The sequence below is a fragment of the Coffea arabica genome, chromosome 7c (genome assembly GCF_036785885.1).
Source record: "Coffea arabica cultivar ET-39 chromosome 7c, Coffea Arabica ET-39 HiFi, whole genome shotgun sequence".
NCBI lineage: Eukaryota > Viridiplantae > Streptophyta > Magnoliopsida > Gentianales > Rubiaceae > Coffea > Coffea arabica.
In genome coordinates this window covers 21,697,970-21,723,357 of record NC_092322.1, presented here as the reverse complement: position 1 = coordinate 21,723,357, position 25,388 = coordinate 21,697,970, and the positions used below count along the sequence as shown (strand labels likewise).

The window sequence follows — 25,388 nt, the reverse complement described above, 5'->3', positions numbered from 1 at the left end:
TTGGTTTGGCAGCTCGCATTATAACATGCCTCTGGAGAACCTTCTCTGGCTTTAGTAAGCACTGGTCTGATGCATTTACTTCTAGCAAGATGGACTCCACCTGCTGTGTAATTCCAACTATCCTTTTAAGTAGAGAAACGTGGAACACTGGATGAACTCGAGCTCCATCTGGCAACTTGAGTCTGTAGGTGACTTCCCCCACTCTCGCAAGGATCTGGAAGGGTCCAAAATATTTGGCAGCCAGCTTCAAATTCCTCCGTAAAGCCACTGATTGCTGCCTGTAAGGCTGCAACTTGAGAAATACCCAATCCCCCACTTGGAAGACACGTTCAGACCTATGCTTGTCAGCAAATAGCTTCATGCGATTCTGGGCAGTAGCCAGGTTCTCCTTGATGAGGGACAGAATTTGGAGTCCTGTCTGTACCATGTTACCAGCAGCAAGCACAAGGCTATCATGAAAAGGTCCCAAGGGAAGGTGATTGGGTTTATACCCGTACAATGCTTCGAATGGTGTCACTTGCAAGCTAGTATGGAAGTTAGTGTTGTACCATAACTCAGCTGTAGGAAGCCAACTGCTCCAGTGAGCAGGGTGCTCATTGCACATACACCTGAGGTAATTTTCCAGACATTGATTGACCCTTTCACTTTGACCATCTGATTGAGGATGATAGGACGAACTTTAGTGCAGATTTACCCCGACCATACTAAATAGCTCCTGCCAAAACTTGCTAAGAAAGATCCTGTCCCTGTCAGTTATAATGGTCTCAGGAAGTCCATGCAGCTTGTATATGTTGTCAAGGAAAAGCTGAGCTACTTGTTGTGCAGAAAAAGGGTGAGTAAGTCTAATGAAGTGGCTGAACTTGGTTAACCTATCCACCACCACCAAAATGGTATCAAACCCATGAGATGAGGGTAGTTGCTCAATAAAATCCATAGTGAGGTGTGACCAAGCTTGCTGAGATACAAGAATTGGTTGCAGCAACCCAGGATAAGGGACATTTTCATGTTTGTTCCTTTGATACACATCGTAAGATCTCACGTATTGGAGGACATCCCTTCGGATTCCAGGCCAGTAAAACAAGGCCTGCACTCTATACAGACACCCCCTCTAACCTGAGTGCCCCCCAATGGCTGAGTCATGCAATGCTCTAACCAAGTTGGTTCTAATGTTGTTAGCAGACCCTATATACAACTTCCCTTTGAACTTGAGCATCCCATTCTCTAGCTGATAATCTGGATCTGCATTGGAATCCAGCAACAGCTCAGATAGCTTCTGTTGAGCCTCTGCATCTCCAATGTAACTTGCCAGCACTTCCTGCATCCAACTAGGCTGAACTGAGGTTATAGCATAGGCCTGATGCCCAGCCTCTCTACAATCAACAGTGGTTTCCTCAATCCTCCTTCTGGAAAGGGCGTCTGCTACCCCATTGTCTGCACCCCTTTTATACTGTATTTCGTAATCTAAACCAAGTAGCTTAGTGAGCCATTTGTGCTGGAGTGGGTGAGTAAGCCTTTGCTCTATCAAGTGTTTGAGAGCTTGGTGATCTATCCTAATAATGAAATGATGACCCACCAGGTAGTGCCTCCACTTGGTTACAGCTAGCACTAAGGCAAAAAGCTCTTTTTCATAAACTGATAACCACAAATTCTGAGCTGACAAGGTCTTGCTAAGAAAGGCTATAGGATGTCCTTGCTGCATCAACACTGCTCCAATGCCTACCCCACAGGCATCAGTCTCTATGACAAAAGGAAGTTCAAAATTAGGCATGCTCAGTACTGGAGCTATGGTCATAGCCTTTTTCAAGTCTTCAAAGGCCATTTGAGCTCCATGGTTCCATGCAAAGCCTTCCTTTTTCAACAGTACAGTCAGGGGTTTGCTGATCATTCCATAACCTTTAATGAATCTCCTGTAGTAACCAGTTAATCCCAAAAAGCCTCTCAGCTCCTTGACCGTACTAGGAACAGGCCAGGACTTGATACACTCCACCTTGGCCACATCCATACTCACTCCTGCCTCTGAGATCACATGCCCCAAGTATTCAATTGAGGATTGAGCAAAAGAGCACTTAGACCTCTTGCAATACAACTGGTTTTCTTCTAAAATACTGAGCACAATTTGTAGATGTTGTGCATGCAACTCTAATGTTGGGCTGTACACCAGTATGTCGTCAAAGAAGACTAGGACAAACTTCCTAAGATATGGTTGAAATATTCTGTTCATCAATGCCTAAAATGTAGCTGGAGCGTTTGTGAGTCCAAAAGGCATCACTAAGAATTCAAAATGGCCATGGTGTGTCTGGAAAGCAGTCTTAGGGGTGTCAACAGCCTTTACTCTCAGCTGATGGTAACCAGCTCTGAGATCCAGTTTGGACATGTATCTGGTGCCATGTAATTCGTCCAGTAGTTCATCTATGTTGGGAATAGGAAATTTGTTCTTTATAGTCAGCTCGTTCAGTTTCCTGTAATCTATGCACAGTCTCCAGGAGTTATCTTTTTTCTTTACTAACACTACAGGGGAAGCATAGGGGCTGGTGCTATGTATAACAATTCCATTAGTGAGCATCTCATCAACTTGTTTTTCAATTTCTGCTTTATGTGAATGGGGTTACCTGTAAGGCTTGAGTTTAAAAGGTTCAGCTCCTGGTTTAAGGTTGATCTGATGGTCCAATTTTCTCCCTGGGGTAGGCCTGTTAGGGTGGAAAAGACCTGAGAGTGCTGTTGCAGGATCCTTTCTATAGACTCTAGAAGATGCTCTTCTGATTCCCTGGCCTTATCAGTATGCATGGCTGCGCAGCTTCTTTGCTTCTCTTGTATAAACGTCCTGAGATCCCTGCCCCTCACCAGTTCCATAGTAGGTTGATTCACAAATCCCTGAAGGTGTAGTAAAGTACCCCTATCACTACGGGCAATGCTGAGAGAATGGAAATCAAATGTAATGGGACTGAACTGGCACATCCAGTCCACCCCTAAAATTATATCCCATCCCCCTAATTCCATTACTTTCAAGTTAAACTGGAATTGATAGTTTTGGATTAACCAAGTCACACTGGGACTGATGGCTCCACTGGTAATATCAGTCCCATCTGCTAGAGTCACAATTAAGGGACTGATTGCCTAATATGGTAAGTGCAATAGATTGACAATCCTGTGGTGAATGAAATGAAGGGACTAAACTGGAATTGATAGTTTTGGATTAACCAAGTCACACTGGGATTGATGGCTCCACTGGTAATATCAGTCCCATCTGCTAGAGTCACAATGAAGGGACTGACTGCCTGATATGGTAAGTGCAATAGATTGACAATCCTGTGGTGAATGAAACTATCAGAACTGCCTGTGTCTACTAAAATCTTGATTGGCAGCCCCCCTAGGTTCCCTATCAGCAGGATGGATTTCCTCCTTATGGCCCCAGATAAAGCATTCAAAGAGACTTCTGCAAGTTCCCCAACCCTTCCTGTTAGCTCATCCTGTTCCCCTTCCGTATCCTCAAATTCAGTATCCTCCTCCTCGTCAGTGTTCAAACAGTTCAGACTCCCTTTCTTACATTGATGCCCTATTCCAAACTTCTCCCCACACCTATAGCACAGATTGTACTTACGTCTATACTGCATTTCCTCTGCTGATATCTTACTAAATTCCCTGTGTACTGCATCAGTCTTCCTGGGAACAGGAGTGATGCCAAGCAATTTATATGAGTTTTGGCGACCTGGATCATTCGTAGTGTTCCTATACATCCCAAACTTGGGTTCCATTGCAACCTTCCCCGAAGTTCTGTTCTGTTTCGACTGGATTTCTAGGGAACACTCCCGCAACTCAGCAACTTCAAAGGCCTTCATCAATGTTTGTGGCTTAAACATCTTCACCATAGGTCTAATCTCTTCCTTGAGGCCACTAATAAAACTAGAAACAAAGTAAAGTTCATCCAGCCTAGGGTTTTTCATCAGCATTAGGGTCTTTAGTTCTTCAAACTTCTCCTCATATTCTTCAACAGTTCCTTTCTGCTGTAACTTGTTAAATTCCTCCACAATGTCACGAGAACTACTTCCAGAGAATCTTTCACACAAAAGTTCACTAAATTCCCCCCAAGACAACCCCGGCCTCACCAGTTTCACTCCTTGAAACCAATTGTCAGCTCTACCTTCCAAGAACATCTCTGCGACATCTACTTTCTGACTCTCTGCTACCTGATAGTTCAAAAAATACTTCTGGCATTTCCTAGTCCATTCCCTAGGGTTTCCAGAGTTAAACATTGGCATCTCCAACCGAGGCACATTAGGAGTGAATTGCCTACCTCTGTACTCTTGTTGGTGCCCAATCCCTTCGACTGAGGATGTTAACCTCAGATGAGATGGAGGAGTCGGCAGGATTGGATCAGACATTCCTCCTTCGACATCAGGGAGACCTTTCTCCTTCATCAGCAACTTCAACACTGTACTGAGTCTCTGCTCCATTTTATTGAACCTCTGGTCCAGATTTCCCACCACCGCCTCCAATTTCACATTGTTCTGTTCCATTTCGGCCTGTAGCTTATGCCGCAACTCCTCAGAACTTGTACTCTGCACTGTAGCCATGGATTCTACCAGTTCTTGCAATTGATTTTCCTGCTTCTTGAGTTGATCCTCCAGTGTCCTAAATCGAGTACTTTCTGCCATTCCTGATACCTTCGCGGCTGAGAATCGACCGCTCTGATACCAAATGTCAGACCTGCAAGTTAATTTCTGGAATTGAATTGAATCTGGGAAAGAATCAGGAGGAAGGAACAAGATTGAGAAAGGAGAGAAGAGAAGAGAAAGAAGGAGGGAACTAACAGATAGGAGAGAGAAAGAAAGCAGTGGAAGTTTTCCTCATTAAAGTCATAACCGAAATTCTGTTACTGGAAGGCTATTTATGTAATTGGCCCTCAACTAACTCTGCCTATTATACAAGCACCGCCCTTGTTAGTAGAACGACGTAGTATTGCTTCTAATAGTTTTATAAACGCACAACCCTTAGCATTAAACGACATTCCCTTTTAATTTCTTGTTCCTGACACCCTCTTTCTGTCTCATTCACCGCTTTTGCTTGGCACAATGGCTCTTGCTCTCCACCGCCACTTCCATCTCAACTTTAACATTTTGCCACTCACACCACTATCACCCCCATTGCCCTTCGCTCCTCTGACCATCCCTCTACCCTTCACCACTCCTGCCACCCCTCTGAGTGCTCTCTTCTTTGGAGATTCGTATATTCCGGAGAGGTGAAAGCGAATTCATCTACTTTTCTCCGTTTGAGCTTGAATTTTGTGACGGAATTTTGGTCAAACTTGACTATGATACTGGCAAATTGGCCACCAAATTTGTTCAAAGACGAAGAGTTTATTGTCATGCGTGGATAAAATTGGTTTCAGTTTCCTTTTCTTCCTCTTCTTTTTTCTTTTTCCCTTCTTGTTATTTTTAGTATCATTGTGTCTATATTTTGTGTTTTACTTTGTGTAGATACTGGATTCCTGATTTCGTGATTAAAGAGAGGATTGATCATGTCCTTTCAGCTCTGGTAAGAATTTCTTCTTTTTCTCCATTAGTTCATTTTTGTATTATTTTAATTTGACTGATTCCTTGTTACTTGGTTACTGGGATTAATTTACTTGATTTCAGTTCCTTGTATCTCTGTTTCTTGATTTCTCTTTAATTTGATCAATGAACTCATGATAAACCTTTTCTGCAATTCAAGGTGATGAATAGTTTCTAATCTTAGAATCATATGTTTATGGATGAATTCTTTATCTCAGTGCTCCGCAATTTACTTAGTTTCTGCAAAATTGGTTGTGGAATTATGATGTGTAGTTGATTGTGGACGACGAATTCTATTAATTGATGACCGCTGTTTTATTACTTCCTTAACTTGGATTACTTCCTTAACTTAGTTTCTGATTATGATGTGTAGTACAATTGCTTAAGTTTGCAGGTGGCTACTGAGTGTGTCCTTGTTCTGAATACTATGAGATCCAAGCTTCCTTTAGTAGTTACTACTACAGATGATGCCAAAGAATCTGTAAAGGAGGAAATTCGCTTGAGGTGAAAACTTTCTGAAATTTTTTGACCATGGGCTTATGTTTAGCTTATCTCTGCGGATTGCTGTTAGTTATCTTGATAATTGATATTTTAACATTTCTGGTCAAGTTGTGCATTTCTTAATGATTGAAGGTTTGCTTTTGTTTCTGCTTCCTCTCACTAATTTGTGGTGCTGTGAATGGAGTGGGTTTGAGTTCAATTATTTAAATCAAAAGCTTGTGGTATGCTACATAATTTTCTTCAGAATTGCATAAGTTAACTACTTGAGATAATTGATGTTACTCTTTTTTTTCACCCCTCTTTTTTGACATCGAAGTCCAATTAACCATAGAATGAGAAGATGAATTTGACCATGAAGTTCAGTCGCTGAACCATATAGTCAAATCTAGCTGAAAATTTGTGTATAGCCTCAGTAAATGTCATCACAAGTGCTGGTGTGAACCCTTGATAGAAATGAAGTTAACATGGTTTCAACTGATGTTCCTTATTTTCTTTTCGTGCAGGATGAGTCTCAGGACCATATAAAGAGGTAGCAGCTTCATGAACTAGCCATGCTGAACTCAAATTTTAGAGAAGAGAGTCCAGGACCAAGTGGTAGCATGTCACCTTTCAATACTAGTGGAATGAAACGTCCCAAAACTAGGCATTGAAATGTTGTATCTGCTGCTTCATTGAAGTACTTTCTCTTGACCTCTGATCTGAAGAGTTATGCCTGAACATATACAATTCGTGGCTATCAACTCTCCTTACGGCTCAATGCGCAGCTACCTAAGTGAAGAATTGATATGAACAAACAAAGGGGTATTTGGAGATATGTGTTTTTTACTGGAATTTTTTTCTTTTAAGTTTCTATTTTTTTACTGAAGAACATAAAACAGAGACAGAAACATGACGAGGCGGTTGGAGTAGGGGTGTAAACGGGAGAAACAGAAATTGGTTTATACAGTTGGCCTCTTGAGTTAGGATTTATTTGTAACTGATAGTTTTTAGCTTTTTGGTTTATACACTTGAAGCATTTGATCAAGTGTTTTTGTTACTTGTTTTCTTACCTTTTTTTCATGAAATATTGCTTCTTGATTTTGTAGTTATTGTCACATGAGTGAAAAATTGCTTCAAACTTTTCCTCTCTCATATTTTTATCCTGCTATTGGTACTTAATAGAGAAGTTTGAGTTTTAGTTGTGCATAGCGATTATGATTGATGAAATCTTTTTTGAATTTTGCATAAGTATTAGAAATAAGAAAGAATTTTTCTTTATTATAATATATCAAAACACAGTTGAAAACACCACGGCTGAGATGGGGAAATATTTCTTCACAAAAAGGGATAATGGATCAAAACATGCTAAAGGAAATGCTTACCAAAGAAATTGATATGAGAGTGAAAAAAAATAAATTATTAAAGGCACAAATTGTTTTTTTCTTTTAAATCTTTAGTAAAAATTAGCTAAATGTAAGAAAAAAAGAAATTATTATATAGAAAAAAGAAAAAAAGAAAAATTTTATGTAAGCAAATTTTCTTGAAAACAATTCTAATTCCTAATGAATTCTTCTCTCATACAAACAAAGAATTTGGAATTCCAAATAAATTCCGTATCAATTCTATGCATTTCCCAAACGAAAAAATTGAAATGACTTGGAATTCCAGTTCTATAGAATTTCGATTCTAATTCAATTCTAATTCTATAGAAGCAAAGGCATAGTCGGAGAAGGGAATATAAGTGAGAAATTTCAAATTTGATACATCCTACTTACACTTCAAAAAAAAAAACTTAATCAGGCCAATCGTAATAAAAAATTTTTATTTAAAGCTTTTCATTTAATGATGTATTTTACATCTACTAGTAGATCAATTAGAGTAAATGCTATATTTTCTCATTGCATCATTGAAATTAGGAGAGATTGCTTGTTAAATCCATAAAATTAATGAAATTTCAAATTTAAAGATTGTAAAGCATAAGTGAACTCGGGCTAGCCCAAATTCAGCAGTTGATGAAAAGGAAAGACATGTTGAAAAGGAAAAATCCAAGGACAAAGACAAAAGGCTACAACGCTATGTTAAACTAACAATTTGACTAGTAATAGCAACATCACTGCAAAAGATCGATCTCATGAATTTGCAGGAAATATTTAGGTATACTGCTCGCTGTGTTAGATAACATAATAGCTTAAGAAAAAAAAATGTACTAGAGCTCAATTGTAGAAATTATTAAGTTAAACACAAAGATTGATGCTGGTATTTGTACTATATATGAAGCATATACCAAGGTGCTACCCTTCAGTGTAAGGGTTGGGTCTGATATTTCAATTTGCCATGTTATCTGGTACTAGGTGGCATATTTGAGAGTTTGAAAGGTTTCACTAAAAGTACGAGTCTACTTTGCCATGTTATCTTGTAATAGGTGGCATATTTAACAGTTTGAAAGACAAATCTACTAGACAAAGCTTTCACTGAAAGTACTACTTAGCTCCGTTTGATAAAACTGAATCTGAATTCTGAATTTTGAATTCTGAATACTGAAACAATTAATTTGTTGAATATTAAGCACTGATAAGAGATATATGAATATCTGAATCTTAATGCTAAACATATTTATACTGTTTGATAAACATTTATAACTTAATGCTTAATAAACTAAATTGTACAATTTTGCCCTTCTATCTTTCAATCCAAAAAGGAAATTGAACCTATGATTTAATTAGCTTAAAATTGTTAGGTATGAAAATGACAATATTTATTTTTAAATCAAAGTAATATAAAAGAAGAAATATATTATGGAAAAGTCCAAATATCGGTGCAAATATATTTTTAAATCAGAGTTTGATAAGAAAAGTCCAAATATAAACAAAAGGAAGCTGCAATAAACAAGTTTTAAATTCACACCAAATTATATAGAAATTTAATTACTTCAATGGAAAAATGTTGAAGCAAAACAACAAATAATCAATGTCACTTATCTTGAAAAAAATGAATTTGAGATCGGTGAGTACGGTAGCAATAAAAAAAATTGGGAGGAAAAAATGACAAAATTATGAAAGAGTAGAAGAAAGATGGAAAAAGATAAGGAGTAGACAGATGTGAGGAGCATGGAGAAATTGTAAAAAAAATCATTAAATAGGGAGAAAATAGAAGTAGAAAGCCATTAGACAGAAAATGTTAAGTTGTTTAATTAGATAAGAATTTTGGATAGAGAATATTAGGTTATTTAATTCAATAAGGATTTTGAATGTAATTAACAAATAAGGATAGATTTGGTAGATAAGATAAAGTAGTTGAAATAAATCTCTTGATTCTTATCAAATTAAGCATTCAGTTACGATTCTTGTGCTGAAAAAAATACATACAAATTCAGCACCACTTAATAAATTCAGCAGAAAAATTTTTATTTATCAAACACCCAAAACACTTGAATGTCTGAATGAATTCAGTTTCAGCACTTTTTTATGTTATCGAACAGACACTTAGTCATCCATCTGCTCTATTTCTAAAGCAATAGAGCTACATTGGGGCGCCGTTGACTCGTCAGAAGAACTACTATTGCTACTTCTTTGCATGGATATGGGTGAATCTGGAGGATAAAACGATGGTTTAGGAGGCAACTTTAGGCCACTAGAATGGCCTTCAAGCATTTCTAAGACTTCTCTTATTGAAGGACGATTCTCAGGTGTCATCTGTATGCACCACAAGGCAATCAAAATCAATTTTCGTGTAATTGTCTTTTCTTCTTCAGTTGCTTGATCTCCGATTTCCATTTCCTTCCCCTGATCGAATTTGTCATATATCCATGAAGGGAAGTATATTTGACTTGAATGCTCAGCATCAGCATCCACATTTCTCCTCCTTCCTGCCATCTCCATTAGTAACATTCCATAGCTGTAAACGTCTGTCTTATGCGAGACTCTTCCAATCTTTTTATAGAACAACTCCGGGGCCATGTAACCTAAAGTTCCTCTCGCAGCAGTAAGAGTTGCAATACTCTTTTGCATTGGGTAAAGTTTCGCAAGTCCAAAGTCCGAAACTTTTGGAACAAAATTCTCATCAAAGACATTATGCGGTTTAATATCAAAATGCAGAATTTGCATATCACACCCCTGATGCAAGTATTCAATGCCACGAGCCACCCCCTTTGCAATCTCACAAACTTGTCTCCAGCTCAATGGAGAACCATTTCGACAGTTTGAGAAAGTTAACTTATCCAGAGAGCCATTTGGCATGTAATCATACACTAGAGCATGTTTTGAGGCAGTAACACAAAATCCCACTAACCGAACCACGTTCACATGGTGTATTATTCTAATAGTTGCAACTTCATTGATGAACTCTTGTCCATTAGCTTTTGATTTGTTCAGCATCTTGACAGCAACTGCACCTCCACTGCGCAGTTTTCCTTTGTAAACCAAACCATAGCCTCCTTCACCTAGTTTCTCCTTAAAATTGTTGGTCATTGTCCTTATTTCTCTGTATGAGTACCTAATGGGCATGAGGCTGTTGTTTGCTTGTAGGAAATCTTCTATTGTATCATACCTCGATAAATGCCTCCGACGATACTGATAAAGGAGGAAAGCAAACAAGAGGATAATGCCAATGACATGTTTTGCTGCAATAAGCACAACTGAAATAGAAGAACAAAACAATGATTGACTGACTTCTAGTATATTCCAATAGACAAAGTTTTCAACTATAAATCAGATGCCTTACCCGAAACTAAGCCAATTTCAAAGCAATCTGCTTATAAAAGAAAACTTAAAGGATTATAATGGAAATATTGAAATAGAAAGAATCAGATTGATTAAAGAATGGTTTTTCTGTAAATCAAAGAAATCAGATTACTCACTTTTACATACATATGGCTGGATGACATGTCTGTAGACGAATCCGAAGATTTCTGTCCATATGAGAAGCACATCGCCTAAGTACAAAAGTCAACATCAATGTCCAATTGGATGCTTGAAAATCAACTTTTATTAATTGCAGCTATTTCACACTCATGTGCATACAAGTTTCAAATTACCACAACAATTAAAAAAAAATAGTTTCAAATAAATTCAAAGTATGTTTGTTTTGCATGGTTCAAAGGGAAAATTCAATAATTGATATGTTTGTTGGGATCAAAAAACAAATAAGCTTTTTCAAAAAGTCAACCCATCCTCCTGTCTAAAATCCCACTATTCTAATTTGACTATATTCCTATATATTTTTGTTTGCTAAAAAAGATTTGCAGCAACAAATAAAGACAAAATAGCAGTTTCTGGTATTCTGATTCCCCAAAACAAAAAAAGATTAGACAACTTTGAGGTATATGCGGTTGTGTACTATTATTGTATTTCTTGCATATTTTGCTGTACATTTACAGGGAATACTGTATTTTATTATAAAAGAGTTTTTTAAATTTCTTTTTTCACACTTATTCATACTAAGAAAAGAAAAAGAAATAAGAGAGAAAGAGACAAAAAATTAGATTTTGCAAAGAAAGAAAATGAGGAAGAATATAATATTATCATATTACTTTAATGTCATCGGAATTAGGATTGGAATTGGGTGGTAAATCGAAAAGTAAAGTAATTTTAAATAATAAAAACATTGAATTCTTTCTTATTTGTATTTTTAAAAAAAGAATTGAGTTCTCTCTCTCACTCTCTCTCTCTGCCTCCTATCTTTCTAATTTTTTTCAATATCAATAAAATTGCCAAGAAGAAAGAAATTAATGTTTTGACTTTTTTTCTTGATACTAAAAAGGAAAAGAGACACTCTATATTTTTTATTTTGTTTATTATACAAAGACGAGGCTACATTCTTCTAAAATTTTTTAACTTCTTAAATTGGTCTAATAGTGGGATAAATTACCTGAAAAATAACTTTAGGGGGTAGATTAATAATTAAGCTATAGTTTTATGGGGGTAAAGTGGTAATAATTTTAAGGGTTAAATAAATCTTTTCACTTGAATTAATAGACTCCGTTAAGTTTGATCATTAGTGTTGGGAGTAAAGTGACTAAAAAGTAATGTTAAGAGAAAAATTCAAAATAGTACAAAACGTTAAAAGGGTAATGTGATAATAACCCTCAACTACTAGATTTATTAAGTAGTTAGTCCAAACTGTAATAAGATTTTTCATAAGTAATAGAATCTATTACTGCCTGCCGTAGTTAAGGTTCTTTGCCAATTAAATTTGCAAAAAAAAAGTCATCATGGAGAGAGATTTGCAATCAACAATAAATGACCGAGACCTATGAGCTGGTATTACGATGATATTATTTTTCACTTGCCATAGCACTAGGAGTGTCAATAGTGCCGAATCAAATTCGCTTCGCTATATTTGTCCTACCCAAACTAGGGTTGAGCTTAATATGAGATCAAGCATGGTTCAATTTTTGGGCCTATTACTGAAGCTCAATTTTAAAGTGAGTTGATCTTAGGCAATCCCAACCCAGCCAGATCAAGCTTGGTGGGTTAAGAAATCTAAAAGTTTTCAAAGTGAGCCAAGTTTAGGCTATGAAAGGCTCAGCCATATCTAGTCTCGGCCCACTTTTGATATGTTCAACATTTTGTTGATGTATGCATTTCTTAAGCTAAATCCTATAGTAATTTGTCCATCTATAGGCTGTAAGGTAGCACATAAGGACATATATCAATGTAAGATAGTCATATAAAATTCAACTTAGAGTGCGTTTGGTACCCCATAGAATTGGGGTTTAGAATTAGAATTGGAACCCCAATTCTAATTCTTGTGTGTGGATGCTGCCTTTTCCATAGAATTAGCATTGGATTCTAATTCCAAGAGATTCCAATTCCATGAGTTGAATTCTTTATCAGACCAAAAGAATTCTGATTTCAATTCCACGTCTAGTTACCCTAAAAAAATGGGTCTACACGCGGATCCAACGTGGGTAAAAAATAAAAATCGGGTCAAGTTTATTCACGTCCCTCTGTCAGACCTGCAAGTTAATTTCTGGAATTGAATTGAATCTGGGAAAGAATCAGGAGGAAGGAACAAGATTGAGAAAGGAGAGAAGAGAAGGGAAAGAGGGAGGGAACTAACAGACAGGAGAGAGAAAGAAAGCAGCGGAAGTTTTCCTCATTAAAGTCATAACCGAAATTCTGTTACTGGAAGGCTATTTATGTAATTGGCCCTCAACTAACTCTGCCTATTATACAAGCACCGCCCTTGTTAGTAGAACGACGTAGTATTGCTTCTAATAGTTTTAAACGCACAACCCTTAGCATTAAATGACATTCCCTTTTATTTTCTTGTTCCTGACAATCTCCCCCCCTTAAGCAAAGCTTGTCCTCAAGCTTGAAACTCTGGAAATTGTTTGTCAATGAAGCTCTTATCCTCCCACGATGCCTCGGATTTTGGTAAGTTGTTCCACTTCACTAGGTACTGGATGATTGGTTTGGCAGCTCGCATTATAACATGCCTCTGGAGAACCTTCTCTGGCTTTAGTAAGCACTGGTCTGATGCATTTACTTCTAGCAAGATGGACTCCACCTGCTGTGTAATTCCAACTATCCTTTTAAGTAGAGAAACGTGGAACACTGGATGAACTCGAGCTCCATCTGGCAACTTGAGTCTGTAGGTGACTTCCCCCACTCTCGCAAGGATCTGGAAGGGTCCAAAATATTTGGCAGCCAGCTTCAAATTCCTCCGTAAAGCCACTGATTGCTGCCTGTAAGGCTGCAACTTGAGAAATACCCAATCCCCCACTTGGAAGACACGTTCAGACCTATGCTTGTCAGCAAATAGCTTCATGCGATTCTGGGCAGTAGCCAGGTTCTCCTTGATGAGGGACAGAATTTGGAGTCCTGTCTGTACCATGTTACCAGCAGCAAGCACAAGGCTATCATGAAAAGGTCCCAAGGGAAGGTGATTGGGTTTATACCCGTACAATGCTTCGAATGGTGTCACTTGCAAGCTAGTATGGAAGTTAGTGTTGTACCATAACTCAGCTGTAGGAAGCCAACTGCTCCAGTGAGCAGGGTGCTCATTGCACATACACCTGAGGTAATTTTCCAGACATTGATTGACCCTTTCACTTTGACCATCTGATTGAGGATGATAGGACGAACTTTAGTGCAGATTTACCCCGACCATACTAAATAGCTCCTGCCAAAACTTGCTAAGAAAGATCCTGTCCCTGTCAGTTATAATGGTCTCAGGAAGTCCATGCAGCTTGTATATGTTGTCAAGGAAAAGCTGAGCTACTTGTTGTGCAGAAAAAGGGTGAGTAAGTCTAATGAAGTGGCTGAACTTGGTTAACCTATCCACCACCACCAAAATGGTATCAAACCCATGAGATGAGGGTAGTTGCTCAATAAAATCCATAGTGAGGTGTGACCAAGCTTGCTGAGATACAAGAATTGGTTGCAGCAACCCAGGATAAGGGACATTTTCATGTTTGTTCCTTTGATACACATCGTAAGATCTCACGTATTGGAGGACATCCCTTCGGATTCCAGGCCAGTAAAACAAGGCCTGCACTCTATACAGACACCCCCTCTAACCTGAGTGCCCCCCAATGGCTGAGTCATGCAATGCTCTAACCAAGTTGGTTCTAATGTTGTTAGCAGACCCTATATACAACTTCCCTTTGAACTTGAGCATCCCATTCTCTAGCTGATAATCTGGATCTGCATTGGAATCCAGCAACAGCTCAGATAGCTTCTGTTGAGCCTCTGCATCTCCAATGTAACTTGCCAGCACTTCCTGCATCCAACTAGGCTGAACTGAGGTTATAGCATAGGCCTGATGCCCAGCCTCTCTACAATCAACAGTGGTTTCCTCAATCCTCCTTCTGGAAAGGGCGTCTGCTACCCCATTGTCTGCACCCCTTTTATACTGTATTTCGTAATCTAAACCAAGTAGCTTAGTGAGCCATTTGTGCTGGAGTGGGTGAGTAAGCCTTTGCTCTATCAAGTGTTTGAGAGCTTGGTGATCTATCCTAATAATGAAATGATGACCCACCAGGTAGTGCCTCCACTTGGTTACAGCTAGCACTAAGGCAAAAAGCTCTTTTTCATAAACTGATAACCACAAATTCTGAGCTGACAAGGTCTTGCTAAGAAAGGCTATAGGATGTCCTTGCTGCATCAACACTGCTCCAATGCCTACCCCACAGGCATCAGTCTCTATGACAAAAGGAAGTTCAAAATTAGGCATGCTCAGTACTGGAGCTATGGTCATAGCCTTTTTCAAGTCTTCAAAGGCCATTTGAGCTCCATGGTTCCATGCAAAGCCTTCCTTTTTCAACAGTACAGTCAGGGGTTTGCTGATCATTCCATAACCTTTAATGAATCTCCTGTAGTAACCAGTTAATCCCAAAAAGCCTCTCAGCTCCTTGACCGTACTAGGAACAGGCCAGGACTTGATACACTCCACCTTGGCCACATCCATACTCACTCCTGCCTCTGAGATCACATGCCCCAAGTATTCAATTGAGGATTGAGCAAAAGAGCACTTAGACCTCTTGCAATACAACTGGTTTTCTTCTAAAATACTGAGCACAATTTGTAGATGTTGTGCATGCAACTCTAATGTTGGGCTGTACACCAGTATGTCGTCAAAGAAGACTAGGACAAACTTCCTAAGATATGGTTGAAATATTCTGTTCATCAATGCCTAAAATGTAGCTGGAGCGTTTGTGAGTCCAAAAGGCATCACTAAGAATTCAAAATGGCCATGGTGTGTCTGGAAAGCAGTCTTAGGGGTGTCAACAGCCTTTACTCTCAGCTGATGGTAACCAGCTCTGAGATCCAGTTTGGACATGTATCTGGTGCCATGTAATTCGTCCAGTAGTTCATCTATGTTGGGAATAGGAAATTTGTTCTTTATAGTCAGCTCGTTCAGTTTCCTGTAATCTATGCACAGTCTCCAGGAGTTATCTTTTTTCTTTACTAACACTACAGGGGAAGCATAGGGGCTGGTGCTATGTATAACAATTCCATTAGTGAGCATCTCATCAACTTGTTTTTCAATTTCTGCTTTATGTGAATGGGGTTACCTGTAAGGCTTGAGTTTAAAAGGTTCAGCTCCTGGTTTAAGGTTGATCTGATGGTCCAATTTTCTCCCTGGGGTAGGCCTGTTAGGGTGGAAAAGACCTGAGAGTGCTGTTGCAGGATCCTTTCTATAGACTCTAGAAGATGCTCTTCTGATTCCCTGGCCTTATCAGTATGCATGGCTGCGCAGCTTCTTTGCTTCTCTTGTATAAACGTCCTGAGATCCCTGCCCCTCACCAGTTCCATAGTAGGTTGATTCACAAATCCCTGAAGGTGTAGTAAAGTACCCCTATCACTACGGGCAATGCTGAGAGAATGGAAATCAAATGTAATGGGACTGAACTGGCACATCCAGTCCACCCCTAAAATTATATCCCATCCCCCTAATTCCATTACTTTCAAGTTAAACTGGAATTGATAGTTTTGGATTAACCAAGTCACACTGGGACTGATGGCTCCACTGGTAATATCAGTCCCATCTGCTAGAGTCACAATTAAGGGACTGATTGCCTAATATGGTAAGTGCAATAGATTGACAATCCTGTGGTGAATGAAATGAAGGGACTAAACTGGAATTGATAGTTTTGGATTAACCAAGTCACACTGGGATTGATGGCTCCACTGGTAATATCAGTCCCATCTGCTAGAGTCACAATGAAGGGACTGACTGCCTGATATGGTAAGTGCAATAGATTGACAATCCTGTGGTGAATGAAACTATCAGAACTGCCTGTGTCTACTAAAATCTTGATTGGCAGCCCCCCTAGGTTCCCTATCAGCAGGATGGATTTCCTCCTTATGGCCCCAGATAAAGCATTCAAAGAGACTTCTGCAAGTTCCCCAACCCTTCCTGTTAGCTCATCCTGTTCCCCTTCCGTATCCTCAAATTCAGTATCCTCCTCCTCGTCAGTGTTCAAACAGTTCAGACTCCCTTTCTTACATTGATGCCCTATTCCAAACTTCTCCCCACACCTATAGCACAGATTGTACTTACGTCTATACTGCATTTCCTCTGCTGATATCTTACTAAATTCCCTGTGTACTGCATCAGTCTTCCTGGGAACAGGAGTGATGCCAAGCAATTTATATGAGTTTTGGCGACCTGGATCATTCGTAGTGTTCCTATACATCCCAAACTTGGGTTCCATTGCAACCTTCCCCGAAGTTCTGTTCTGTTTCGACTGGATTTCTAGGGAACACTCCCGCAACTCAGCAACTTCAAAGGCCTTCATCAATGTTTGTGGCTTAAACATCTTCACCATAGGTCTAATCTCTTCCTTGAGGCCACTAATAAAACTAGAAACAAAGTAAAGTTCATCCAGCCTAGGGTTTTTCATCAGCATTAGGGTCTTTAGTTCTTCAAACTTCTCCTCATATTCTTCAACAGTTCCTTTCTGCTGTAACTTGTTAAATTCCTCCACAATGTCACGAGAACTACTTCCAGAGAATCTTTCACACAAAAGTTCACTAAATTCCCCCCAAGACAACCCCGGCCTCACCAGTTTCACTCCTTGAAACCAATTGTCAGCTCTACCTTCCAAGAACATCTCTGCGACATCTACTTTCTGACTCTCTGCTACCTGATAGTTCAAAAAATACTTCTGGCATTTCCTAGTCCATTCCCTAGGGTTTCCAGAGTTAAACATTGGCATCTCCAACCGAGGCACATTAGGAGTGAATTGCCTACCTCTGTACTCTTGTTGGTGCCCAATCCCTTCGACTGAGGATGTTAACCTCAGATGAGATGGAGGAGTCGGCAGGATTGGATCAGACATTCCTCCTTCGACATCAGGGAGACCTTTCTCCTTCATCAGCAACTTCAACACTGTACTGAGTCTCTGCTCCATTTTATTGAACCTCTGGTCCAGATTTCCCACCACCGCCTCCAATTTCACATTGTTCTGTTCCATTTCGGCCTGTAGCTTATGCCGCAACTCCTCAGAACTTGTACTCTGCACTGTAGCCATGGATTCTACCAGTTCTTGCAATTGATTTTCCTGCTTCTTGAGTTGATCCTCCAGTGTCCTAAATCGAGTACTTTCTGCCATTCCTGATACCTTCGCGGCTGAGAATCGACCGCTCTGATACCAAATGTCAGACCTGCAAGTTAATTTCTGGAATTGAATTGAATCTGGGAAAGAATCAGGAGGAAGGAACAAGATTGAGAAAGGAGAGAAGAGAAGAGAAAGAAGGAGGGAACTAACAGATAGGAGAGAGAAAGAAAGCAGTGGAAGTTTTCCTCATTAAAGTCATAACCGAAATTCTGTTACTGGAAGGCTATTTATGTAATTGGCCCTCAACTAACTCTGCCTATTATACAAGCACCGCCCTTGTTAGTAGAACGACGTAGTATTGCTTCTAATAGTTTTATAAACGCACAACCCTTAGCATTAAACGACATTCCCTTTTAATTTCTTGTTCCTGACACCCTCTTTCTGTCTCATTCACCGCTTTTGCTTGGCACAATGGCTCTTGCTCTCCACCGCCACTTCCATCTCAACTTTAACATTTTGCCACTCACACCACTATCACCCCCATTGCCCTTCGCTCCTCTGACCATCCCTCTACCCTTCACCACTCCTGCCACCCCTCTGAGTGCTCTCTTCTTTGGAGATTCGTATATTCCGGAGAGGTGAAAGCGAATTCATCTACTTTTCTCCGTTTGAGCTTGAATTTTGTGACGGAATTTTGGTCAAACTTGACTATGATACTGGCAAATTGGCCACCAAATTTGTTCAAAGACGAAGAGTTTATTGTCATGCGTGGATAAAATTGGTTTCAGTTTCCTTTTCTTCCTCTTCTTTTTTCTTTTTCCCTTCTTGTTATTTTTAGTATCATTGTGTCTATATTTTGTGTTTTACTTTGTGTAGATACTGGATTCCTGATTTCGTGATTAAAGAGAGGATTGATCATGTCCTTTCAGCTCTGGTAAGAATTTCTTCTTTTTCTCCATTAGTTCATTTTTGTATTATTTTAATTTGACTGATTCCTTGTTACTTGGTTACTGGGATTAATTTACTTGATTTCAGTTCCTTGTATCTCTGTTTCTTGATTTCTCTTTAATTTGATCAATGAACTCATGATAAACCTTTTCTGCAATTCAAGGTGATGAATAGTTTCTAATCTTAGAATCATATGTTTATGGATGAATTCTTTATCTCAGTGCTCCGCAATTTACTTAGTTTCTGCAAAATTGGTTGTGGAATTATGATGTGTAGTTGATTGTGGACGACGAATTCTATTAATTGATGACCGCTGTTTTATTACTTCCTTAACTTGGATTACTTCCTTAACTTAGTTTCTGATTATGATGTGTAGTACAATTGCTTAAGTTTGCAGGTGGCTACTGAGTGTGTCCTTGTTCTGAATACTATGAGATCCAAGCTTCCTTTAGTAGTTACTACTACAGATGATGCCAAAGAATCTGTAAAGGAGGAAATTCGCTTGAGGTGAAAACTTTCTGAAATTTTTTGACCATGGGCTTATGTTTAGCTTATCTCTGCGGATTGCTGTTAGTTATCTTGATAATTGATATTTTAACATTTCTGGTCAAGTTGTGCATTTCTTAATGATTGAAGGTTTGCTTTTGTTTCTGCTTCCTCTCACTAATTTGTGGTGCTGTGAATGGAGTGGGTTTGAGTTCAATTATTTAAATCAAAAGCTTGTGGTATGCTACATAATTTTCTTCAGAATTGCATAAGTTAACTACTTGAGATAATTGATGTTACTCTTTTTTTTCACCCCTCTTTTTTGACATCGAAGTCCAATTAACCATAGAATGAGAAGATGAATTTGACCATGAAGTTCAGTCGCTGAACCATATAGTCAAATCTAGCTGAAAATTTGTGTATAGCCTCAGTAAATGTCATCACAAGTGCTGGTGTGAACCCTTGATAGAAATGAAGTTAACATGGTTTCAACTGATGTTCCTTATTTTCTTTTCGTGCAGGATGAGTCTCAGGACCATATAAAGAGGTAGCAGCTTCATGAACTAGCCATGCTGAACTCAAATTTTAGAGAAGAGAGTCCAGGACCAAGTGGTAGCATGTCACCTTTCAATACTAGTGGAATGAAACGTCCCAAAACTAGGCATTGAAATGTTGTATCTGCTGCTTCATTGAAGTACTTTCTCTTGACCTCTGATCTGAAGAGTTATGCCTGAACATATACAATTCGTGGCTATCAACTCTCCTTACGGCTCAATGCGCAGCTACCTAAGTGAAGAATTGATATGAACAAACAAAGGGGTATTTGGAGATATGTGTTTTTTACTGGAATTTTTTTCTTTTAAGTTTCTATTTTTTTACTGAAGAACATAAAACAGAGACAGAAACATGACGAGGCGGTTGGAGTAGGGGTGTAAACGGGAGAAACAGAAATTGGTTTATACAGTTGGCCTCTTGAGTTAGGATTTATTTGTAACTGATAGTTTTTAGCTTTTTGGTTTATACACTTGAAGCATTTGATCAAGTGTTTTTGTTACTTGTTTTCTTACCTTTTTTTCATGAAATATTGCTTCTTGATTTTGTAGTTATTGTCACATGAGTGAAAAATTGCTTCAAACTTTTCCTCTCTCATATTTTTATCCTGCTATTGGTACTTAATAGAGAAGTTTGAGTTTTAGTTGTGCATAGCGATTATGATTGATGAAATCTTTTTTGAATTTTGCATAAGTATTAGAAATAAGAAAGAATTTTTCTTTATTATAATATATCAAAACACAGTTGAAAACACCACGGCTGAGATGGGGAAATATTTCTTCACAAAAAGGGATAATGGATCAAAACATGCTAAAGGAAATGCTTACCAAAGAAATTGATATGAGAGTGAAAAAAAATAAATTATTAAAGGCACAAATTGTTTTTTTCTTTTAAATCTTTAGTAAAAATTAGCTAAATGTAAGAAAAAAAGAAATTATTATATAGAAAAAAGAAAAAAAGAAAAATTTTATGTAAGCAAATTTTCTTGAAAACAATTCTAATTCCTAATGAATTCTTCTCTCATACAAACAAAGAATTTGGAATTCCAAATAAATTCCGTATCAATTCTATGCATTTCCCAAACGAAAAAATTGAAATGACTTGGAATTCCAGTTCTATAGAATTTCGATTCTAATTCAATTCTAATTCTATAGAAGCAAAGGCATAGTCGGAGAAGGGAATATAAGTGAGAAATTTCAAATTTGATACATCCTACTTACACTTCAAAAAAAAAAACTTAATCAGGCCAATCGTAATAAAAAATTTTTATTTAAAGCTTTTCATTTAATGATGTATTTTACATCTACTAGTAGATCAATTAGAGTAAATGCTATATTTTCTCATTGCATCATTGAAATTAGGAGAGATTGCTTGTTAAATCCATAAAATTAATGAAATTTCAAATTTAAAGATTGTAAAGCATAAGTGAACTCGGGCTAGCCCAAATTCAGCAGTTGATGAAAAGGAAAGACATGTTGAAAAGGAAAAATCCAAGGACAAAGACAAAAGGCTACAACGCTATGTTAAACTAACAATTTGACTAGTAATAGCAACATCACTGCAAAAGATCGATCTCATGAATTTGCAGGAAATATTTAGGTATACTGCTCGCTGTGTTAGATAACATAATAGCTTAAGAAAAAAAAATGTACTAGAGCTCAATTGTAGAAATTATTAAGTTAAACACAAAGATTGATGCTGGTATTTGTACTATATATGAAGCATATACCAAGGTGCTACCCTTCAGTGTAAGGGTTGGGTCTGATATTTCAATTTGCCATGTTATCTGGTACTAGGTGGCATATTTGAGAGTTTGAAAGGTTTCACTAAAAGTACGAGTCTACTTTGCCATGTTATCTTGTAATAGGTGGCATATTTAACAGTTTGAAAGACAAATCTACTAGACAAAGCTTTCACTGAAAGTACTACTTAGCTCCGTTTGATAAAACTGAATCTGAATTCTGAATTTTGAATTCTGAATACTGAAACAATTAATTTGTTGAATATTAAGCACTGATAAGAGATATATGAATATCTGAATCTTAATGCTAAACATATTTATACTGTTTGATAAACATTTATAACTTAATGCTTAATAAACTAAATTGTACAATTTTGCCCTTCTATCTTTCAATCCAAAAAGGAAATTGAACCTATGATTTAATTAGCTTAAAATTGTTAGGTATGAAAATGACAATATTTATTTTTAAATCAAAGTAATATAAAAGAAGAAATATATTATGGAAAAGTCCAAATATCGGTGCAAATATATTTTTAAATCAGAGTTTGATAAGAAAAGTCCAAATATAAACAAAAGGAAGCTGCAATAAACAAGTTTTAAATTCACACCAAATTATATAGAAATTTAATTACTTCAATGGAAAAATGTTGAAGCAAAACAACAAATAATCAATGTCACTTATCTTGAAAAAAATGAATTTGAGATCGGTGAGTACGGTAGCAATAAAAAAAATTGGGAGGAAAAAATGACAAAATTATGAAAGAGTAGAAGAAAGATGGAAAAAGATAAGGAGTAGACAGATGTGAGGAGCATGGAGAAATTGTAAAAAAAATCATTAAATAGGGAGAAAATAGAAGTAGAAAGCCATTAGACAGAAAATGTTAAGTTGTTTAATTAGATAAGAATTTTGGATAGAGAATATTAGGTTATTTAATTCAATAAGGATTTTGAATGTAATTAACAAATAAGGATAGATTTGGTAGATAAGATAAAGTAGTTGAAATAAATCTCTTGATTCTTATCAAATTAAGCATTCAGTTACGATTCTTGTGCTGAAAAAAATACATACAAATTCAGCACCACTTAATAAATTCAGCAGAAAAATTTTTATTTATCAAACACCCAAAACACTTGAATGTCTGAATGAATTCAGTTTCAGCACTTTTTTATGTTATCGAACAGACACTTAGTCATCCATCTGCTCTATTTCTAAAGCAATAGAGCTACATTGGGGCGCCGTTGACTCGTCAGAAGAACTACTATTGCTACTTCTTTGCATGGATATGGGTGAATCTGGAGGATAAAACGATGGTTTAGGAGGCAACTTTAGGCCACTAGAATGGCCTTCAAGCATTTCTAAGACTTCTCTTATTGAAGGACGATTCTCAGGTGTCATCTGTATGCACCACAAGGCAATCAAAATCAATTTTCGTGTAATTGTCTTTTCTTCTTCAGTTGCTTGATCTCCGATTTCCATTTCCTTCCCCTGATCGAATTTGTCATATATCCATGAAGGGAAGTATATTTGACTTGAATGCTCAGCATCAGCATCCACATTTCTCCTCCTTCCTGCCATCTCCATTAGTAACATTCCATAGCTGTAAACGTCTGTCTTATGCGAGACTCTTCCAATCTTTTTATAGAACAACTCCGGGGCCATGTAACCTAAAGTTCCTCTCGCAGCAGTAAGAGTTGCAATACTCTTTTGCATTGGGTAAAGTTTCGCAAGTCCAAAGTCCGAAACTTTTGGAACAAAATTCTCATCAAAGACATTATGCGGTTTAATATCAAAATGCAGAATTTGCATATCACACCCCTGATGCAAGTATTCAATGCCACGAGCCACCCCCTTTGCAATCTCACAAACTTGTCTCCAGCTCAATGGAGAACCATTTCGACAGTTTGAGAAAGTTAACTTATCCAGAGAGCCATTTGGCATGTAATCATACACTAGAGCATGTTTTGAGGCAGTAACACAAAATCCCACTAACCGAACCACGTTCACATGGTGTATTATTCTAATAGTTGCAACTTCATTGATGAACTCTTGTCCATTAGCTTTTGATTTGTTCAGCATCTTGACAGCAACTGCACCTCCACTGCGCAGTTTTCCTTTGTAAACCAAACCATAGCCTCCTTCACCTAGTTTCTCCTTAAAATTGTTGGTCATTGTCCTTATTTCTCTGTATGAGTACCTAATGGGCATGAGGCTGTTGTTTGCTTGTAGGAAATCTTCTATTGTATCATACCTCGATAAATGCCTCCGACGATACTGATAAAGGAGGAAAGCAAACAAGAGGATAATGCCAATGACATGTTTTGCTGCAATAAGCACAACTGAAATAGAAGAACAAAACAATGATTGACTGACTTCTAGTATATTCCAATAGACAAAGTTTTCAACTATAAATCAGATGCCTTACCCGAAACTAAGCCAATTTCAAAGCAATCTGCTTATAAAAGAAAACTTAAAGGATTATAATGGAAATATTGAAATAGAAAGAATCAGATTGATTAAAGAATGGTTTTTCTGTAAATCAAAGAAATCAGATTACTCACTTTTACATACATATGGCTGGATGACATGTCTGTAGACGAATCCGAAGATTTCTGTCCATATGAGAAGCACATCGCCTAAGTACAAAAGTCAACATCAATGTCCAATTGGATGCTTGAAAATCAACTTTTATTAATTGCAGCTATTTCACACTCATGTGCATACAAGTTTCAAATTACCACAACAATTAAAAAAAAATAGTTTCAAATAAATTCAAAGTATGTTTGTTTTGCATGGTTCAAAGGGAAAATTCAATAATTGATATGTTTGTTGGGATCAAAAAACAAATAAGCTTTTTCAAAAAGTCAACCCATCCTCCTGTCTAAAATCCCACTATTCTAATTTGACTATATTCCTATATATTTTTGTTTGCTAAAAAAGATTTGCAGCAACAAATAAAGACAAAATAGCAGTTTCTGGTATTCTGATTCCCCAAAACAAAAAAAGATTAGACAACTTTGAGGTATATGCGGTTGTGTACTATTATTGTATTTCTTGCATATTTTGCTGTACATTTACAGGGAATACTGTATTTTATTAGTTGCTATTGATTGGGACATCAAATGTTGTAAGAAGTATAATAGTTTCTCTAAGAAAGCATAATAAAACAAAAGACATACCTGCCCCACATTCGACTTAACAAGAAAATAAGATCTTAATAAAAGTGCCTTAATAGTTAATTCTTTTCAGTTAATGCCATATGTAAAGAAATCAAGGATGAGCATTTATTAGATAACAAGGTATCTTACTCAAAGAACTGATATTTGGTGATGCAATTCGTTACATGAATGATTTATCAAATACAAATTAAGAAATCTACTTGAAGCTGGAAAATGAAAGGAACTTTACCAACTAAAGAAATCCAGGATAAGCATTTATTTGGTTGTTCTATAATTTAAAAAAAAAGAAAGAAAGATGAACCACTTCACATCTTAACTTAAAATCTTCCAATATACGGTAATTTGCAATTAATTTCCCAAAAACATCGTTTCAAGCAGTAGTACTGAATAAGTACTTGTTAAGTGGCTAATTGTGCATATAATTGGTACATATTATCCCCTTTATTTT

At 37.4% G+C, this 25,388-nt stretch overlaps 2 protein-coding genes and 2 long non-coding RNA genes across 4 annotated transcripts; 2 read left to right on the top strand and 2 right to left on the bottom strand.

The window, feature by feature from the left end:
• The first annotated feature begins 5,950 nt into the window (after positions 1-5,950).
• Positions 5,951-7,181, top strand: LOC140010477 (uncharacterized). Its single transcript, XR_011817770.1, has 2 exons — positions 5,951-6,053; positions 6,554-7,181. It is a non-coding gene; the product is annotated as an uncharacterized lncRNA (long non-coding RNA).
• A 2,330-nt stretch (positions 7,182-9,511) lies between these two features.
• LOC113699741 (rust resistance kinase Lr10-like) lies at positions 9,512-10,662 on the bottom strand. Its single transcript, XM_027220094.2, has one exon. It carries the CDS (start codon positions 10,529-10,531, stop codon positions 9,512-9,514), a length of 1,020 nt encoding a protein of 339 aa, XP_027075895.2. The 5' UTR covers positions 10,532-10,662.
• An 8,723-nt stretch (positions 10,663-19,385) lies between these two features.
• Positions 19,386-20,619, top strand: LOC140010470 (uncharacterized). Its single transcript, XR_011817765.1, has 2 exons — positions 19,386-19,491; positions 19,992-20,619. It is a non-coding gene; the product is annotated as an uncharacterized lncRNA (long non-coding RNA).
• A 2,330-nt stretch (positions 20,620-22,949) lies between these two features.
• LOC140010603 (rust resistance kinase Lr10-like) lies at positions 22,950-24,100 on the bottom strand. The gene has a single exon (XM_072057905.1). It carries the CDS (start codon positions 23,967-23,969, stop codon positions 22,950-22,952), a length of 1,020 nt encoding a protein of 339 aa, XP_071914006.1. The 5' UTR covers positions 23,970-24,100.
• Between the last annotated feature and the right edge of the window lie 1,288 nt (positions 24,101-25,388).

Bases quoted from the DNA above. Each gene is read 5' to 3' on its own strand.
- LOC113699741 (XM_027220094.2), bottom strand. From the start codon at position 10,531: ATGCCCATTAGGTACTCATACAGAGAAATAAGGACAATGACCAACAAT.
- LOC140010603 (XM_072057905.1), bottom strand. From the start codon at position 23,969: ATGCCCATTAGGTACTCATACAGAGAAATAAGGACAATGACCAACAAT.